This window comes from Ananas comosus, unplaced genomic scaffold, assembly GCF_001540865.1.
Source record: "Ananas comosus cultivar F153 unplaced genomic scaffold, ASM154086v1, whole genome shotgun sequence".
Classification (NCBI taxonomy): Eukaryota; Viridiplantae; Streptophyta; class Magnoliopsida; order Poales; family Bromeliaceae; genus Ananas; species Ananas comosus.
Window position 1 is genome coordinate 17,285 of NW_017893472.1, and position 16,931 is coordinate 34,215.

Sequence of the window (16,931 nt, forward strand, 5' to 3'; positions counted from 1 at the left end):
CAACGGACCAATGTGGCAAGTTACGGATTTGGCATTGATATCGACTACTTGTTCCTTATGGCATTGTTCCGCACCGAATTCCCTGACCCTCGACCCGGTCAAAGATCCTCCTCGGGGAGCGTGTCGGGATGAAAAACGGCTTCGAATAGTGACCCTCGAAATTTGCGCCCTTCGATTGGATCAAGCGATTCGGCTGATGAGGGATTGGATCAGCCGAGTTCGAAAACCTTTACTGCAGAATCGGTTCGGCTAGATTGAGCCGAATGTACAGAAAACACAAGATCTAGGGTCGGCTGATGAGCCGAATGGATGGAATACACAGTCGGCTGATGAGCCGAATAGATTACAATAGAGTGTGCCCGTGGGGCATAGAGACTCCAGAGATCTAACTTAAAAACTACTCCTAAAAAAGCAGTAAATGCGAGTAAAAAAGATTACATGTAAACTACTTCTAGAAAACGATAAATGCAGGAAAGAAAAGTATTGAAAATGCGGTGGTCTTCTCGTTCAGGGGAGAGAAAGACCCCTATTACAAGCTTTGAAGTTACTATTTATAGTGATATCTTCTCAGTCCATTGGTCGGTTTTTAGTAGTGGGGGAAGTGGTGTAGACATGATCTTGGAAGTTATGCCCCACTTCTCATGGAAGTTACGCCCCACTTCTCAACCGTTCCCGCCTAAACCCTCTTGACCTTCAGGCGCCTTATTGCCGACTCCTGGTGTACCACATGTCCTTATTTCTTTGGTTCATACGTGGGTTAGGTCAGCGTGTGTTAATTTTTTGGTATCAACAGGTATCTTAAGTGATAGGCTTCTTTTTCTACAGTAGTGGCACGTGAGTTTCCATTCTCTTCTTATACACATTTAGCTACTGTAGACTTATTTGCAGCTAATCATGTACGCCATGTTAAGGATTGGGTACAGAATTTGGACCATTCATCTATTTGGCATATAGTGGATAGGTTTTTTTTTACAGTAGCGGCATCCCAGTATTCATTGTTATTACTTGCTTTTATTGCTACTATAGGTTTACATTCCATTTCATATATATCTCATTATATATATCTCCACTATTTTCTTTTTTGGTGAATATGGCTTGCCTTTGTGGCTTTGTCGTATCTACTAGAAAATCTCACATTTTCGCACCCCACTATTTTCCACAGGTGGCACGGGTGAGGAGGTAAGTCAGGGCGCAGCGTGAGGTTCCTAGTTTGCTGTTTGCACTAGTGGTCCCTTATACTTTGCAACTTCCATTACGGTTTACTAGTCTTGCCTTATTACTTTTATTGCTTAGTTATTAGATCCCATAGTGGTTCAATTAGACTGGTGATGCTTAAATGGTTTTATGGCATATGAATATGTATGGTTTTAGGATATGGTATCGGCTTATGGTTTTTGAATGGTCTTTGATTAATACGGCTTTGGTATGGTTTGGTTTGATATGGTAACAGTTTTGTCTTTATGGTTATTGGCTTTGGTTTCTCGATTTTTATGTGGCAAAAAAGTTTTCTACCCTTCGTGGTAGTTGGTTTCCGAAAGGTAAGATTTTCGTATGGAAAATAGTTTTCAAAACAGCTTTCATATTAGTTTTCATCTTTATTGAATATTAGATTTTCAAAATAAAATTTGCGAATAGGAAACACTTTCAAAGGATAGATGTCATTGAATGAATGTAAATTCACATCATCTTCGGTAAGGACCTTGTAGTAATAGGGCATGCATTATGTTCATAAGGGCTGGTTAGCTTATTGTGCATATGCATTATATATGTTTTTATGTATAGGGGTTAGTGTACGTGAAAATTATAGGTTGTGTAGTGTTGTAGTTGGCTAGCACCAGTGTTTAAAAAAGCCCAAGGCGCACCTAGGCGCAAAGGGCTGTTGGAGCCTAGGCGCAAGGCGCAAGGCGCAGGCGCGCGCCCGAGAGAGGTCAGGCGCACAATTTCATAAAATTTTGAAATAAGTAAATAATCAAGAAGTTTCTTACCATTCTTTCTACTAATTGTTAAGCAGCATTAAATATACTCTATAAAATCATATTACCACAATAAATATTCTATAGTTATCTAAATAATATAGATAAAAGTAAAGAACAAATTACCTTTTTATCTCAAAATAAAGGACAGCATAAATGTAAGTATTAATTCACAAACATATAGAAAAGTTAGATGTGAAAAGCATATAATCATAAGCACAAGATCATAAAAAAGTAATATGCTTAAAAGTTAAAAAGTTTAAAGTTTCAAGCCAAAAAACATTAAAAAAGCATCATGATCATGTGAAAGATAAGTGTTCAAGACCCCAAGCCAAAATACGTCATATTAGCAATATTAATTAGTCCTCAATCCTCATTCCTTAATCATCAACCATCATCTTCATCACTTGATGAAGAATACTCCTCTCCCCATCAGATTTGTCTTCTCCAATGTCTTCTTCTTCTTCTTCATCTTCTGTGTTGAGAGTCTCATCAAAATCAGGCTCTTTATCATTTATAAAGTTACTAATATTCCGTGATTGAGAAGATGAAGCTTTTGCCTTTCCTTTATCACTGTACTTGGTGGAACTATGTGATCTAGTATGATGGGTAGGCTGATCCACCCCTGCTGCTTTAGCTACTATACTCCATGTCAATGTGTCATCTTCCCAAACATCCTTATCTTCCCTCTCATTATCGTCGTCTTCATTCATTTTTCCAATCAACTATTCATTACTGTCATCAATTTCACTCATTGAGATAGGATCAACAGTGTCACGCAATTTATAACGCCTCCTCAATGATCTATTGTATCTCACATACACCAAATCATTTAAACGTTTTTGCGTGAGCCTATTCCTTTTCTTACTATGAAGCTGCAAAAGAAGCGAACAACTTTATTAAATTAAGAACTTAAAACTATCAAATACTAAAATACCATAACTATAGTTGTATAAGATGATTTAATATTGATGACTTACATGTTCAAATACACTCCAATTTCGCTCACAACCGGAAGCACTACAAGTGAGGCTTAGAACCCTAATTGCAAATTTTTGCAAGTTTGGTGTTGATGATCCAAACAATTTCCACCATTCAGCTGTTCATATAAATATTACATTAATAAAAATTAATGATGTATTTATTAAAATGCAAAATGCATAATGCAAGTATTTAATAAGTAGTTAAGTACTAAGTAGTATAGAACTAACATACCCGGTGACTTTGTTTTCCTTTGGCGAATTGCCATATTAGTTCCGAAAAGACCATGTGCTTCACGATATACACTTAGTTGATCGCATATTTTATCTTGCTCTTGAGCACTTGAAACCAATCTTTGCATAGCTTGATATAAACCGGTCATAATCTCCTCATCTCCGTAAATTTCTAAATTTGAATAAAAAAATTCAGGGTTCAAGAAATGACCGGCTGCATGCAAAGGGCGATGAAGCTGGCATTGCCATCTATTATCAATAATCTTGAATACTTCACTATATTTCTCCACCCTCTCTTTAAAAGACTTGGCAATTGCTTCCTTTGCTCTGTCCATAGCCTCATAAATATAGCCCATTGCTGGCCTTTTTTCACCATCAACTAGTCGAAGCACACGAACAAGAGGACCAAAAATTTTAAGAATATAAACAATGCTAGTCCAAAATGTGGGCATCAATACAATGCTAGTTGCATTTTTGCCCGCTTGTTCCTTTGCCCATTTACTTTTGGTCCAATCATCCGATGTGAACATCTTTCTAAAGTTGCTTTTTTGCTTATGTAACCGTTGAAGGGTAAGAAAGGCCGTTGCAAATCTTGTTACAGCAGGCCTAAGCAACTCTCTTTGGGCTGTAAAACGCCTCATCATGTTGACCACTCCTGTGCGGGCATAAATAAAACTACTCAATGTTGTTGCCCTTTTTACTGTTCTATGCACCTCAGGCATCTTTCCAATGTCCTCAAGCATCAAATCAATGCAATGGGCTGCACAAGGTGACCAATATAAATTTGGTCGTTTTGCCTCCAATAATTTCCCTATTAAGATTTCACACATATTTCAAGTTAAAGAAATATTTCATATAATAACATAAAATTAAAGTATATAAAGAAACAAAATTAATATACTTTATACAAGATTTCTTACCAGCCAACACATTATTCGATGCACTATCAGTCACAACTTGAACGACATTTGCCTCCCCAATACGCTCTACCATTTTATCCAATAACTTGAACATTTCTTCTCCAGTTTTAGAGTAATTGGAGGCATCAATAGATTCGATAAACACAGTTCCCATTGGAGAATTTACAAGAAAGTTTATAAGGGTCCTTTGTCGCTTGTCCGTCCATCCATCACACATTATACTACATCCAGTCTTGGCCCATTCCTCCATGTGCCCATTCATTGAATTCTTTGTTTGTTGAACCTCCTTTTGAAGCAAAGGAATCCGTAATTCATACATAGAAGGTGGCTTAAGACCAGGGCCATATTGTCCAACAGCTTCAAGCGCCACATGAAAGCTATCATAATTAGCAGCATTGAAAGGTATTCCTGCATCATAAAACCATCTAGCTACTTCCTTACACGCTTTTTCTCTCAACTCTTTCCTACAAACTTCATTGATCGTAGCTTGTTTCATTTTTCCATCCTTTCTATCTTGAATTACCTTCTCAGCATTGGGAGTGAAATACAAGTCCATTGGTCCCTTTTGCCTTGGTTTTTTGTGTGCACTTTTACTACTACCAATACTACATCCGCTACTTTTGCTTTGAATTCTTTTTCCTTTTGCGCTCAATTCCGCAACATCATCTTCCTCTTCATTATCATCGAAGTGATCTACATCTTCAAAATCGGGCATGAACTCATTTTGTTGTTTCTCTGCCACTTTTTTCGTCATAAAATCTTTTATTTCCTCTCTCACATGCGGCGGACATGTCCCGCATGCTTTTGCATTTCGAAAACCTCCAACAATATGTTGCTTTGCTCGGTAAATCCCTCCTCTTGTTACTTTTCCACAAAAATTACAAGTAAGATCATTTTTGACTTTGTTATCCGCTAAAGATACATACTTCCATGCAGGATCTCTTTCGGTTGCTTTCGAATCCATTCAAAAATACTAAACTGCAATTTAGCAAATATGTATGATCATTTTTTATTTTCAAGGACTTTTTTTACTTTAAAAAAAGTTCATCTAATCAAGTAAAATGCTGTTTTTTCAAGTAAAATGCTGTTTTTTCAAGTAAAATGCAGTTTTTTAAAATGTTAAACTGCTGTTTTATTTTCAAGTAAAATGCTGTTTTTTAAAAAAATAAAACAGAAAATTTCTACTTAAAAAAACAGCATAGAAAGCACTGCTTAAAAAAAAAAATAGAAATATACACAAAAAACTAAAAGAGAAGCTAGAGAGAGGCTAAGGGAGAGACAAAAAACCTTAGAAGAAGAGGCGAGCGAGTTGAAGAAGCAATGAGGAGGTGCCGGAAGCAAGGACAACCGGAGAGGGAGCGCCGGAGAGAGAGGGATGGCCGAGCGGGCGAGCGGAGAGGGAGAAGGGCCGAGCGGAGAGGGAGAGGGGCCGAGCGGAGAGGGAGAGGGAAGAGCGGACAGGGAGAGGGGAGGGATAGGAGAGATAATTGATGATTATTTAGGGTTTAGTTTAGGGTATTGGGTTTATTTTAGATATTTCAACCCGTTAGACCAATAAAATCTGGATCCAAACCCGTTACTGTAAATATTATCTAGGCGCGCCTTGAGGGGGCCTTGCGCCTAGGCCCAGGCGCGCGCCTAGGCAGCCTAGGCGCGCGCCTGAGTCATGGCGCCCGCCTAGAGCTACTCTAGGCGCTGGCCTGTGCGCCTAGAGCCTAGGCGCCTAGGCGCAGCGCCTAGGCGCCTAGGCGCAGCGCCTAGGCGCGCTTTTTTAAACAGTGGCTAGCACGTTGTGTAGATATAGGAAAGACTCTGTTCGCGTGGACAGAGAAAACTCTATATTTGTGGTGGATTTGTGCGCTCTGCGTGCAAGACAAGTTAAAAAAATAGAATTTTTTACAAACTTTGGTTTTCAAACGGCACCTTTAATATAAAAAGTTGTAGAAAAAAGGCTCCGGGGCATGATAGATTAAGATGGTACCATAGCGGCAACAACCATTATTTCACTCACAGGCATCTAACTAAACCGCAAGCTAGGCTGACCATAGAAAGACCTAAGGCTTATAGGGACATGAGAAGGTAGGGTGGTTGGGATTAAGTCTCTATTGTTTTGGCCGAGTCTTATTAGTCTCGAGGTATATGGTTATTTTATTACTCTATATTTGTGCTATGGTTATGGCTCGGACTCGTGCTTCTGCCAAGGAGTGGTGGCGAATTAATTATCAGGTAGGTATCAAGCGGCAAGGTGATATTCACCATATATACTGCTCATTGACCAGGTGGTGGCCATAATAGGCCAAGTTACGGCACTTGCTGGGCCTATAGAGTTGATTCAGCTGCTACTTTGCAGTCCCTATTTCTTGCATAGGGCACTAGAGCTACCATGGACACCTTCGCAGAGATGGCAAAACGGAGTGGCTATGGCCACGGCTACTATAGTGGCTGCTAGAGTGCAACCCGAGATTACGATAGCGACCACTTAGCCGGCTGCGAGGATGGTTGCTGCTCGTGCTACACAGATGGCTGTGGGTGTCGCTCCTTTAGACATCGTGGGTATGGTTGTGACACCTACTCCTTCTCCTAGTTTCATTGGTGGCAAAGATTCATAGATGATGGAGCTAACCCAAATAAAGGTGAATGTGGCTATACCACTACAACAGAATTGAGTTTTAGCGGCAATTATTTTTTAAATTAGCAGCAATTAAAATTGCCGCTAAAATGTTTTGTGGCAATTTTAACAATTGCCGCTATTGGTAGGGTCGCTAAAAGTTTTAGCGGCATTTATTACGGCGGTTGGTAAAAATCCAAATAAATGCCGCTAAATATTATACAATAACAACTATTATAAATGCCACTAAATAGTATGCAATAACAACTATTATAAATGCCGCTAAATACTATACAATAACAACTATTATAAATGCCGCTATAATTAATTATAATTGCCGCAAAAACATATTAAATGATTGATAAATAAAGCTTATAGCGACAATTACAATTAATATTAAAATACTTGATTAACAACTAAATACTAAAATGAATTGAAATATTAAAAAATAGTAGTAACCTAAAAGCATTAATAATTTGTATAACAAATAGTCTCAACTCTCAAATTACAATCTCAGTATTCAAATCCAAGAAATAGTCCAAAATCCCATCTCCAATCTAACTCGCAATCACGTCTACTAACCTGAATTTCTTGGATAAAAAGAGAGAGCAAGTTGAGTTGTAAACACTTCATTCCCCTACTATAACACACCAATTTGAAATTGGAGCTAATCTTGTTACAGAGGAAAACTCAAGAAGCCTTTTCAAAAACTTCCCTAGAATTAATTGGGAACGAATTAAATTAGGCAAGGAGTTTAGAAAGATTTGAACTCATGACCTCCTACTCTAATACCATGTGAAACTATAAAAAATTAAGATGATATAGAAAATGTCTTAATATTTTACATTTAACACCAAGATTCAAGAGTTTCATCCAGAATGTTTAGTTAGTAGCTGCAAATGCTAACAGAAATAAAATGAGAGGTAAAAATGTATGAATCAATAAAAGATGCATATATGAAGCACTAGATGAAATAGAATCACATAAACAACTGCCTTTACACAACGAAAGTGCCATAACAATCTTAAAGGATACTGCAATATAAAATAGCTTCCAAAGTCAGTTACCTTATCACATAGCTTCTGTAGTTCAGTCATTGCCGCAGGAGATAATATGTCTGGTCGAATACTAAGTGCTTGCCCGAGTTTGATGTAGGCTGGACCCAAAGACATGACTATCTCCCTCAATTCGATGGCTCTTGCAACTTCATTCTGGAGAATAAGCAGAACATAAACAATGAAGTATCATAGAAACAACAGAAATTATATTCTGTATAAAATATAGAAAAATTTTATTTACAAGGGACAAGGATTCAATGGAACTCGATCACATATCATTTCTAGTTCCTTGAGATTCTAAGCAAGGTTATATGTACCTTGCTTTTTTATCTATTCCCCAAGAATAATCTTTCTGAAGAGAAGGTAATGATCATACTAAAGCAGCTGAAGGAGATTTCTAAATGGAAACAACTCTGGACATGCTGAAACTCGACTAAGAGTATAAGTATGCTCTAGCTTACCTATATAGATTCCACAAGAGCGATGGCTATAGATTGTAATAAACGTAATAGAAGCTTTCAACAGAAACAGCTAAGGCTTCAACAAATTAGCTTAGTAGTTAAATAAGCAAATGGCGTCTTCTAAACTTATTCTATTAGACATCACAGAGCAGAGTGTCATGTAGCTATAGCTTTACCTCTTTGATCTTCTTATTAACCAGATCCCAAATTAGATGAGATAGAAAGCCACCAGCGACAGATAGCAATTGTACAATTCGTGCGGCAACAGCTCTAGGACGTTTTCCCCAATATGATGCTATGATATCCGGATCATACACTAGAGGCAATGTCTCACTGTTGTTCACTACTGGTACCTAGAAAAGCAACTGCTTACTATCACAACAGCACCACCAAAAAGAATATAAAAAAAGAAAAAACTAACTTACCAAATTGAACGTCACATTAACATTTCTCATTGATGAAATTTGATTCTCCAATCAACTTAAAAATAAACTTAAACATGCATACTGTTCTTCAACTCTCATTGATTTTCCATAGCCCTTTTATATGTTTTACTTTCACAATTGACATCTACAAACAATACTTCCAAGCATGAATAGAGAAAGGTCTCCACTGCACAGCCAATCATACAAACTTCAAACTTTGACAGTTATAAACGAAAATACCTGCAAAAGTCAATAAGATCTTTCAAAATTATCCACATAAATGCAATCTCAATAGAACTAAATAGAGATCTACGTCACCAACTGTTCATCCTCCTCCATCTGCTTCCTCACCTTCTTAATCTCCTCCGACATCTTCCCAAATCTCTACAAAACCTCAAACAATTCAAAATAATCACATGACGACTACAAATGAGTACTAGAGATCTACAAACCCTAAATCGAATCTAGCAGTCTCTTACATTAGCAGCTCCATTGATGGAGACACGAGAAGAGGGCTCGGCGCTACCGGGCTTCGGCTCGGTGGCGATGGCGAAGACGCCGAGTCCCCGTCCCTTGGACCTTGCGAGGAACGGGCGGGGGCGAAACTTCCCGCGCAAAGCGCGGAGATCGAGCGCCGACGATCGCCGGAAAGGGTCGACGCCGCAGTGGAGGAGCTGAGGCGGGGCTTCCATGGCAGAAGAAGCTCCCTCCGCTCCCTCCCTTTATCTTCGATTCCCCCTTCGATCTCGCGAGATGAGGAAGAGGATGAGGAATAAAGGAAAGATGGGGACCTGATCGGTGACGTCAAGGGAGAGCTGGGCGTGCTAGAGAGGATTCTCGGCGAGCCACACGGCGTGGTCGTCGCGGCTCCGCCGGAACCCTAGATGCCGCTGCCGAGAGCTTCCTCAGCCACTCCTCCGCCGTCGCCGAGAGCTCCTCCGCCCGAGACGACGCCGCCGCTGCCGCCGTCGATAGGGATCCGAGCTTAGAGAGGGAGAAGAGAGGAGAGGTGAAGGAGAGGGGGATGCGCTCGCGCGGGATGGGAGAGAGGTAGGGGGGAAGGAGAGAACGAGAAGGTGTCGGTGTGAGTTGGACGGGTTGAGTGCGGGTTCGGGTTAGGGTTAGGGTTAGGGTTAGGGTTAGATTAGTAATGGATTCAAAATAAATATATTTAGTATAAAATTATTAGTCGGTAAAAAAACTATAACTTAAAACAATTGCCGCTAAAGTACAATTAGGTAATAAGTAATAGTGGCCGTTCAATAATCCCCGCTATTAAATTGCCGCTAAAAGATAATTTTGTTGTAGTGCTAGTTTAAGAAATATAACTCACCAGAGTTCATAGGCGAGACTCACGACCCATAGATTAGGAGGCATAGGTTGATATCTTGGAAGGCTCGTCAAAAAGTCTAAGGTAGGGTGATTGGTCAGTATTGGAGTACAAGTACGAGTTCACCCGGTTCGTTAGTCATGTTCCATTTGTGTTGCTGAATGGGTAGCACAAGGCTTGGCTTTTAGTGGGATGTGTTTCGAAACATTTTCCCTAATTGAGATCAACAACATGGGTGTATCTACCTTCTGTTGGCTCATACGTCAAATTTGGCATGCATTAGAACTTGTTGAGCACAATATCGATGTCAGGTCTCGGTTGGTGCGCACTTCATGTGCCGCTATTCCAACACCTAAAGTGGTGTGTTTTGGGATAGTGGATGGTCTATGTAGACCTATGGCATATCACGAGATACTCAATAGAGTTAGTTGGAGGTCTTGGCATGTTAGGTGATGGTTAGGTGAGATTCGAAAATCGGTTAAAGAAATTGTACTCCGATTGCACTTGTTCATAAAGGATGTCAACCTAGTGTCGTGGGCAATCATCGGTTGTTGCTGGGAGCCGAAGGACTCTTTTGGAGTTGGCTCAAAGGTTGGCCTAGTTTGGAAAGTCATTTTACAAAGCCAAAGTTTCGACTATGTTATGGTGAACTTTGGTGCGACAGAGGTAACAAGTAGGATGCCAACATGGAACCGTGAGAACATGAATAAAGGAATTTCGAGAATCCTAACAACCCACTGCCAAGGTGTGTGAAAAGCCACCTAATTCCACTTGATGCCTATGTGGCAACGGTCGGGGGTGTGTAGAATGCCGCCTAATACCACAGGGATAAGTGGGATGATTGTACTCGCTCCTAACAGTTCCCATGATCGGGGTGTGCGGCGTGCCACCTAATATCTAGGAGTGGAGTGACTTCATAAGCTGAGGACATGTTGTCACGCCCCGGGCCCAGCAGAAGCCCGCCGGCGCGTGCACAGACCCGCCGTGTACACTAACAAACACAATGCACACAAGGCGTCTACTCAAGAGGAAATGAACATAGAAGTCCTAATAAGGCTATCAGAGCGAGTATAATAAAATCACTAAAGTTCTAGCATAAAATGATCCACAATAGAGATACAGAGAAAGTATACAACTAAAATCAGAATCTAACATAGAGCTCTAAACAAAAACATAATACATCTTTCCTACGGGTACAAAAAGAAAAGATGACATCAGGTCCAACTAAAGTAACACCGTAGGGCTCTAGCTAGCCGCTAATGCCTAGCCTCGATCCCTAGACACTCCCGATGCGGATGGCTCTGGAAACAACAACAAAAATAGAGGGTGTGAGAACTATCAAAAATAGTTCCCAGTGGGGAATTACTAATCTCAGCGAAATGCTCCACTAGGCTAACATAAGCATGCTATAAAGGTAAATTAATAAGCAGATATGAAAGGCAGGTATTTAAACATGTTCATCAAAGTCATGCTTCTACTAAACAAATACTATTATGCATATGAGGTTCTATTGTCATTTGATCAACTAGATGTCAATGTCGGTTTACAAGCATATTCAATTGTATGCTAATTTTCATGCATGTCCATTATATTCATAATATTACAATGAATGATGATACTTTTCATTACTATTCTAACCATACAATATGCCAATCAACAAAGGTGTAATCTACTACCACTAGAATGTCAATGCCAAGAATGACTAACATAAGTTCACATTATGCCCTATCATGCATATCTACAAATCCAACTAGGATGCACTTTCTAGTAGTAGTTTTCTCATTACACTTTTAGTATCATAGTTCAATTCTCGTCATGGATCTACACGTGTGTAGTCCGGCTTGTGCCATGCTAAAACTGGCTCTGTGGTAGTCAACATCCCCACTCTAGGAATGAGCCTCCCTCAAGGCATCCTATTTTGGCGCCCAATCCTGCACGGGCGAGCTTGTGTCGCGTAGGCTATCTCCGGAGTGCCGGCTTGTGGGGAGCGACCTTCACAAGCATGTGTGAATGAGCACAATGGCAAGTAAGTATGATCAATAGTATTCAGCTCTCGGTCATTATGTCTAAAGCATGAAATATGTAGCACGACCCTAAAGGTCCCAACACAGTATCAAGTGTCTAGGTTGTCATGTGCTAACCCAAATGTCACTACATGACGTTCATGTTTACTATGTCAAGTAACGGTCACTAGTTCAAATACACACAACCCTTGCCATTATTCTATCTAGGATAGTTCACTATTGTCTAAGTCTTAATGAGAGTTCACACTTAGTCTATTCCACTATAGCTTAGGAAGTCACTTTCTTATGGTGTATGCATAGTTACCATAATTTATTTACAATGCTCATGATGCAAGCCATGCACATATATCTTTCTACCCATGCCTCCACCTTATGGAGTAATAACAATCATGCGAGTGCTCTTATTCAATAATGTCGTATGCATATATTCAACTAGAATGAATGTCCCAACTTGGTTTCTTATGGATCTTACATGTACTATGTCACCCTGTCACAACTACTTGTCTACAACAAGTGTGGTATATCATGCAAATATTTGCTAAGTCACATTCATGCACATGTCCAAGTCATATAGGTATGCTATTAAACTCAAGGTCAACACTTTGTTAATTACTAGGTCACAAAGCCCTATTTCTTTGTCTACACAAGTATCTTGTTTAACATGTAAAATGATCACTTTACTAAACCCATAAGTCGAGATCCCCTAAGGGTCACACCGTCAATCATGCTCTAACATGCCTTCTAGGTTGCATAAAAGAGAATTCACCAACTAGCTAATTCATGCGCAAGTTCACCTAAGAGCCTCTACTTCATAGAGCATCAAATTGACTTTACATAACATATATGTAATGTATTCTCATAAATTCTAGCATGTCATTTTGAGCATGAAAAAGCATTTAATTGAATCTTAAAACCAAATAAGGGGTTTAGGGGGGAGTTCACCCATTTCGGTGAGATCAAGCCCACCGAAAACACTTCGAACTCTTTCGTTTCGCCGAACGAAGTTGCTCACTATCCTCCTAGCACCCTAAAGGTAATAAAAGGAGAGTTAAACGAACGTTACAAACAATCCAATGGTTAAACATTAATCAACTCAACAAAAGGGCCAAAACTCACCTATAATATAGCAAACCCTTCCCAAGCTCCAAATGGGAGCTAGAACCCTTCCAAATCAACCTAGGAGAAGGTTCTAATCCAAACAATTCAGCTCCAAAAGCCCTAAATCCAAAATCCCCAAATCAAACCCTAATTTCTCTATCTAGGGTTTCATCTCAAAGAAACTATCAAAACATGAATCTAGAAGTAGAATCATATTACTAACCTCAAGAGAAGTTTCAAACAAGACTCAAAGTGACCTAGGGTTGAGAACCTTCTCTCCAACAAGCTTCCTTCGAAGCTCCAAAGCTCCTTCCATGAAGGGAATGGCATCAAGAAGCAAAAGAGAGGGTTAATCCTCAAAAAATCCAAGCAAAAAAAAGGAAGGAAAAGCAAAAGGGGAGGAGATGAGAGCTCCCTACCTCTTTTCTCCACTGGTCTGGGCTCATGAGACCTCCAAGGGGCGTGGGGTATCTTATAGGTAAGCTACAATTCCAAAAACACCCCTCAAAAACATCCAGATTGCAGTCTGGCAAAGTGTACCGGTACACGAAAAAGTGTACCGGTACAAAACCCTGTACGCGCAAACCCAAGGCTCGGGTTGGCCGAAAATCACATTTGTACTGGTACAACCATCAAGACTTACCGGTACAAAACCTGTACCGGTACAACACCTGCAAAACAGCGAAACCCGAGCATCGGGTTTGCACGAAATCTGTCTGTGTACCGGTACACCAGCCCCGTACTGGTACAGCCATCAGCGCGTACCGGTACAGCCATCAACCCCGTACCGGTACACAGCCCTGCTGAGGCAAACCCAAGAGCAGACCAAAAATCCATCTTTTTGGATTTTGGTGCAAAGTTTTAAACCTCAATTTTCGAGATGCGAGCCATAGGTCGGAACACTATCTACGACCTTTCAGAAAATGTGAAAAAGCTCGAAACACAAATCAAACACTCGAACCTTGCAATTTGTAAAAGTTCAGTGTGTTACACATGTGGCCGGGGGTGGGCGACAATCTCACCGCCTAATGCCATGAGAATGGCGGTGATGCTCTTGATTGACTCAAGATTGAGTCGGGTGACATATGATAGGGTAATGAAATGGTAAGTAGAATGGTAATAGACTTGCATGTGGCATTTCATTATCATGGATAGATATATAAGCATGTTATTTTCTATATGTTTATGTATATTGAGCTAACCTATACTTATGTGTTTCATTTGGACTTGGTGGATCGAGTTTCTAGCTCAGGTGGACATACCCATTGGAAATTATGTTTATAGTTCTCTACCCTATGTTTTTCAGGTCCATCCACAGGTGGCGGTGGAGCGAGGAAAGGGCGTAGAGGAATAGATAGCATCCTGCTCTTTTGTTTTGAGTTTCTTAGTTGGACCCTATTTAGGAGATATGTAGAAAATGGAAACATATGAATGTAATATTCTTTTTGGGTTGTAAATTTTTGGTCCTAAAATGCTGTATGTAATAGAATGTTTCAAGTTGTAATAGAATAGTTTGCTTCATGCCTTGTGATACCCTCTTTATGCTACCCTTGTATTCAATTCCTGCTTGGAATACATGAAGTATACATGTTTGTGACGCCTTTGGCGGGTAGAGGAAACTCTGTCTATTCGGCGGGTCTGGTGCACATGCTTGAATTTCGCTTCCACTGTGGGCGTGGGGCATGACAGGCTAAGGTGGAATCAGAGAGTAGAAATGGTCTAGGTGAACCTTGGAGACCATAGAATAGAAACCATAAGGACCTAGGCTCGTGAGTGATGAGGATCTATGAATTGTAGTGAAAGTTGAATTAATTAAGTCAAGTTATGTATGTCTCTAATAGGATGTTGGAGGTGGATTTGATGTGTGTTTTATTCTCAGCCGAGGGTGTTCATATTGGCGATTGACAACATGAAACCAAGTGAAAGGAATAAGCACCCTTGTGTAACTTTCACCTAAATTGGGTTCGCTTTTGAATTTTATCTTGCGTTTGACTTTGATGGTCATGTTATCGACCAAGGTCGTTGTGTTTCATAAAATGATGACGCGCGATAGACCTACGACAAGTGCTAGACCCGAGGAGTCGAGCAGAGCCCCCGAGCAATTCGGGGTGGGCGGGGACATAGAACTCCGTGGGCAATTGACCGCACTCATGGGGATAGTGCAGCAACAAGCCGAGATCATGCAGCGCCAAGCGGAGCAAATTAGGAGTCTCCAAGATATCATGGTGCAGCAAGTGGTTGCAGCTTGAGTGGGCTATGAGCAACATGCACCCCCGACCGCAGTGTCACGCCCCGGGGCCGATTTAAAAGCTATTACCATTTTTAAAACTCAGAGTCGTGGAAGATGTACCAAATTTTTTTTTTTTTTTTTTTTTTAAACACCAACTGGCCACGTGACGTATCAACCCGCACAAATACAGAAGCTTCCTCTGCCACTCGGACAGAGTCTCCTGTATCTCGATCTTCACGCGTACCGAACGGAGTACAACAGGATCACAACCACAACCCTACATTACCAATACAACGGCAAAGCAATGATATGCATTTTCATACAGCTAACATCGCTTAAAAATGATGCATGCCTCTAAGCACTCCATAGCGCTGGATGGATGCATCACAATACAACAACCATCCTAATTAAATAAAGTGCTTCCGCACTAATTGTCAAGGTTATTCGGCTAATCAGAAGCTTTTTTATTTGAACTCTAATTCATTCATCAAGCATGAAAAACATTTACAAAGCCTTTTGAAAACTGATTTCCATCACAGCGGAAACTCACATTTTAAAAACCTGACACCTGAGGGTAGAAAACACGATGCGTAAATCATAAATACAAAATCCGAGAACTCCACAAAGTATCACATCAAACTCCCAAAACTAAGATCCATAAACCAAATCATATCCATCAAATCTCCAAAAATCAACCAGCTCACAACTAGTACAAAACATCATAAGATAGGCATCATACATATACTGACGCGGCGAGATTATGATAAACATCTTATATCATAAGCTATAATCACAGAAAGAGTATTCTAGCTCAATTAATATATATAGTAAGTAGATAAAAACTTAAATCGATAACACTGGATCTACAAGCTCTATTATCTACGACCACTAATAGTAAACTATCACCTACAACGCTTCGTCACCATAAACTCATCGCCTTAGCAATACCTGAAAATGGTGGAGGGAGGTGAGAAACAGTAAACATATTATATGTCATCTATGTGTACAATTCCTTTTAACTTCTCAAAGGTAGCTTAAGAAGACATTATCTCTCTATTTCAGGTTCTGCGGTGATTGATTATTTCGGCAATGCACTAGATTAATTCAGAGTGAGTAGAAGTACCATACCGCTTGCGTGTAGATCAGTGGAAAAGCTAACAAGCTGCATTAAGATAACAGTAAGCGACGCGCAATCCAGTAACAAAATAACAGTACAATAAAAATGAATAAAGCAGACATGATATATAAAAGAAGTACACCAGTCTAAGCGCTTTTCTTATAATATAGCAACTTATTTAGGAAAATATATTGATTGTGTAGTATAAATCAAATATATAATAATGATACTAAGTAAATGAATGTATATACATGTAACAAGAAATAAAGGATTTAACTATAATGACCGTAAGATAACATATAATACAAAGCCGACACAAGAATCTGAAGATATACTATCAAGTGACCACAATGCTTACATCGTGTTTAAGATTTGAATGATTGTTATAGGATGCGCCCTTTTAGCTTAGATCAAATACTTTGAGATTTGAAATATATATTCTACATAAATTAGTGACGCGGCGGAAATATTTC

General features: G+C 39.8%; 2 protein-coding genes across 8 annotated transcripts; both read right to left on the bottom strand.

Moving 5' to 3' along the window:
* Window positions 1-2,255: 2,255 nt before the first annotated feature.
* LOC109706122 lies at window positions 2,256-5,533 on the bottom strand. Its single transcript, XM_020226927.1, has 4 exons — window positions 5,395-5,533; window positions 4,108-5,085; window positions 3,189-3,998; window positions 2,256-3,072 (listed from the first exon to the last, which is right to left on the bottom strand). Exons 2-4 carry the CDS (start codon window positions 5,069-5,071, stop codon window positions 2,936-2,938), a joined length of 1,911 nt encoding a protein of 636 aa, XP_020082516.1. The 5' UTR covers window positions 5,072-5,085; window positions 5,395-5,533; the 3' UTR covers window positions 2,256-2,935.
* A 69-nt stretch (window positions 5,534-5,602) lies between these two features.
* LOC109706121 (uncharacterized protein sll0005-like) lies at window positions 5,603-9,756 on the bottom strand. Of its 7 annotated transcripts, none has more exons than XR_002215081.1 (5): window positions 9,139-9,755; window positions 8,978-9,043; window positions 8,660-8,899; window positions 8,411-8,580; window positions 7,176-7,926 (listed from the first exon to the last, which is right to left on the bottom strand). XR_002215081.1 is itself a non-coding variant. In XM_020226924.1 (5 exons), the coding sequence occupies exons 3-5, from the start codon at window positions 8,687-8,689 to the stop codon at window positions 7,654-7,656; spliced, it is 480 nt and encodes a 159-aa protein (XP_020082513.1). In that variant the 5' UTR covers window positions 8,690-8,804; window positions 9,011-9,043; window positions 9,139-9,756; the 3' UTR covers window positions 7,176-7,653. The 7 variants fall into 7 exon arrangements, 6 of the variants coding, with proteins under 6 accessions (XP_020082515.1, XP_020082513.1, XP_020082512.1 ...); XM_020226924.1 differs by having other exon boundaries at window positions 8,411-8,587; window positions 8,660-8,804; window positions 9,011-9,043; window positions 9,139-9,756; XM_020226923.1 differs by having other exon boundaries at window positions 8,411-8,587; window positions 9,011-9,043; window positions 9,139-9,756.
* Between the last annotated feature and the right edge of the window lie 7,175 nt (window positions 9,757-16,931).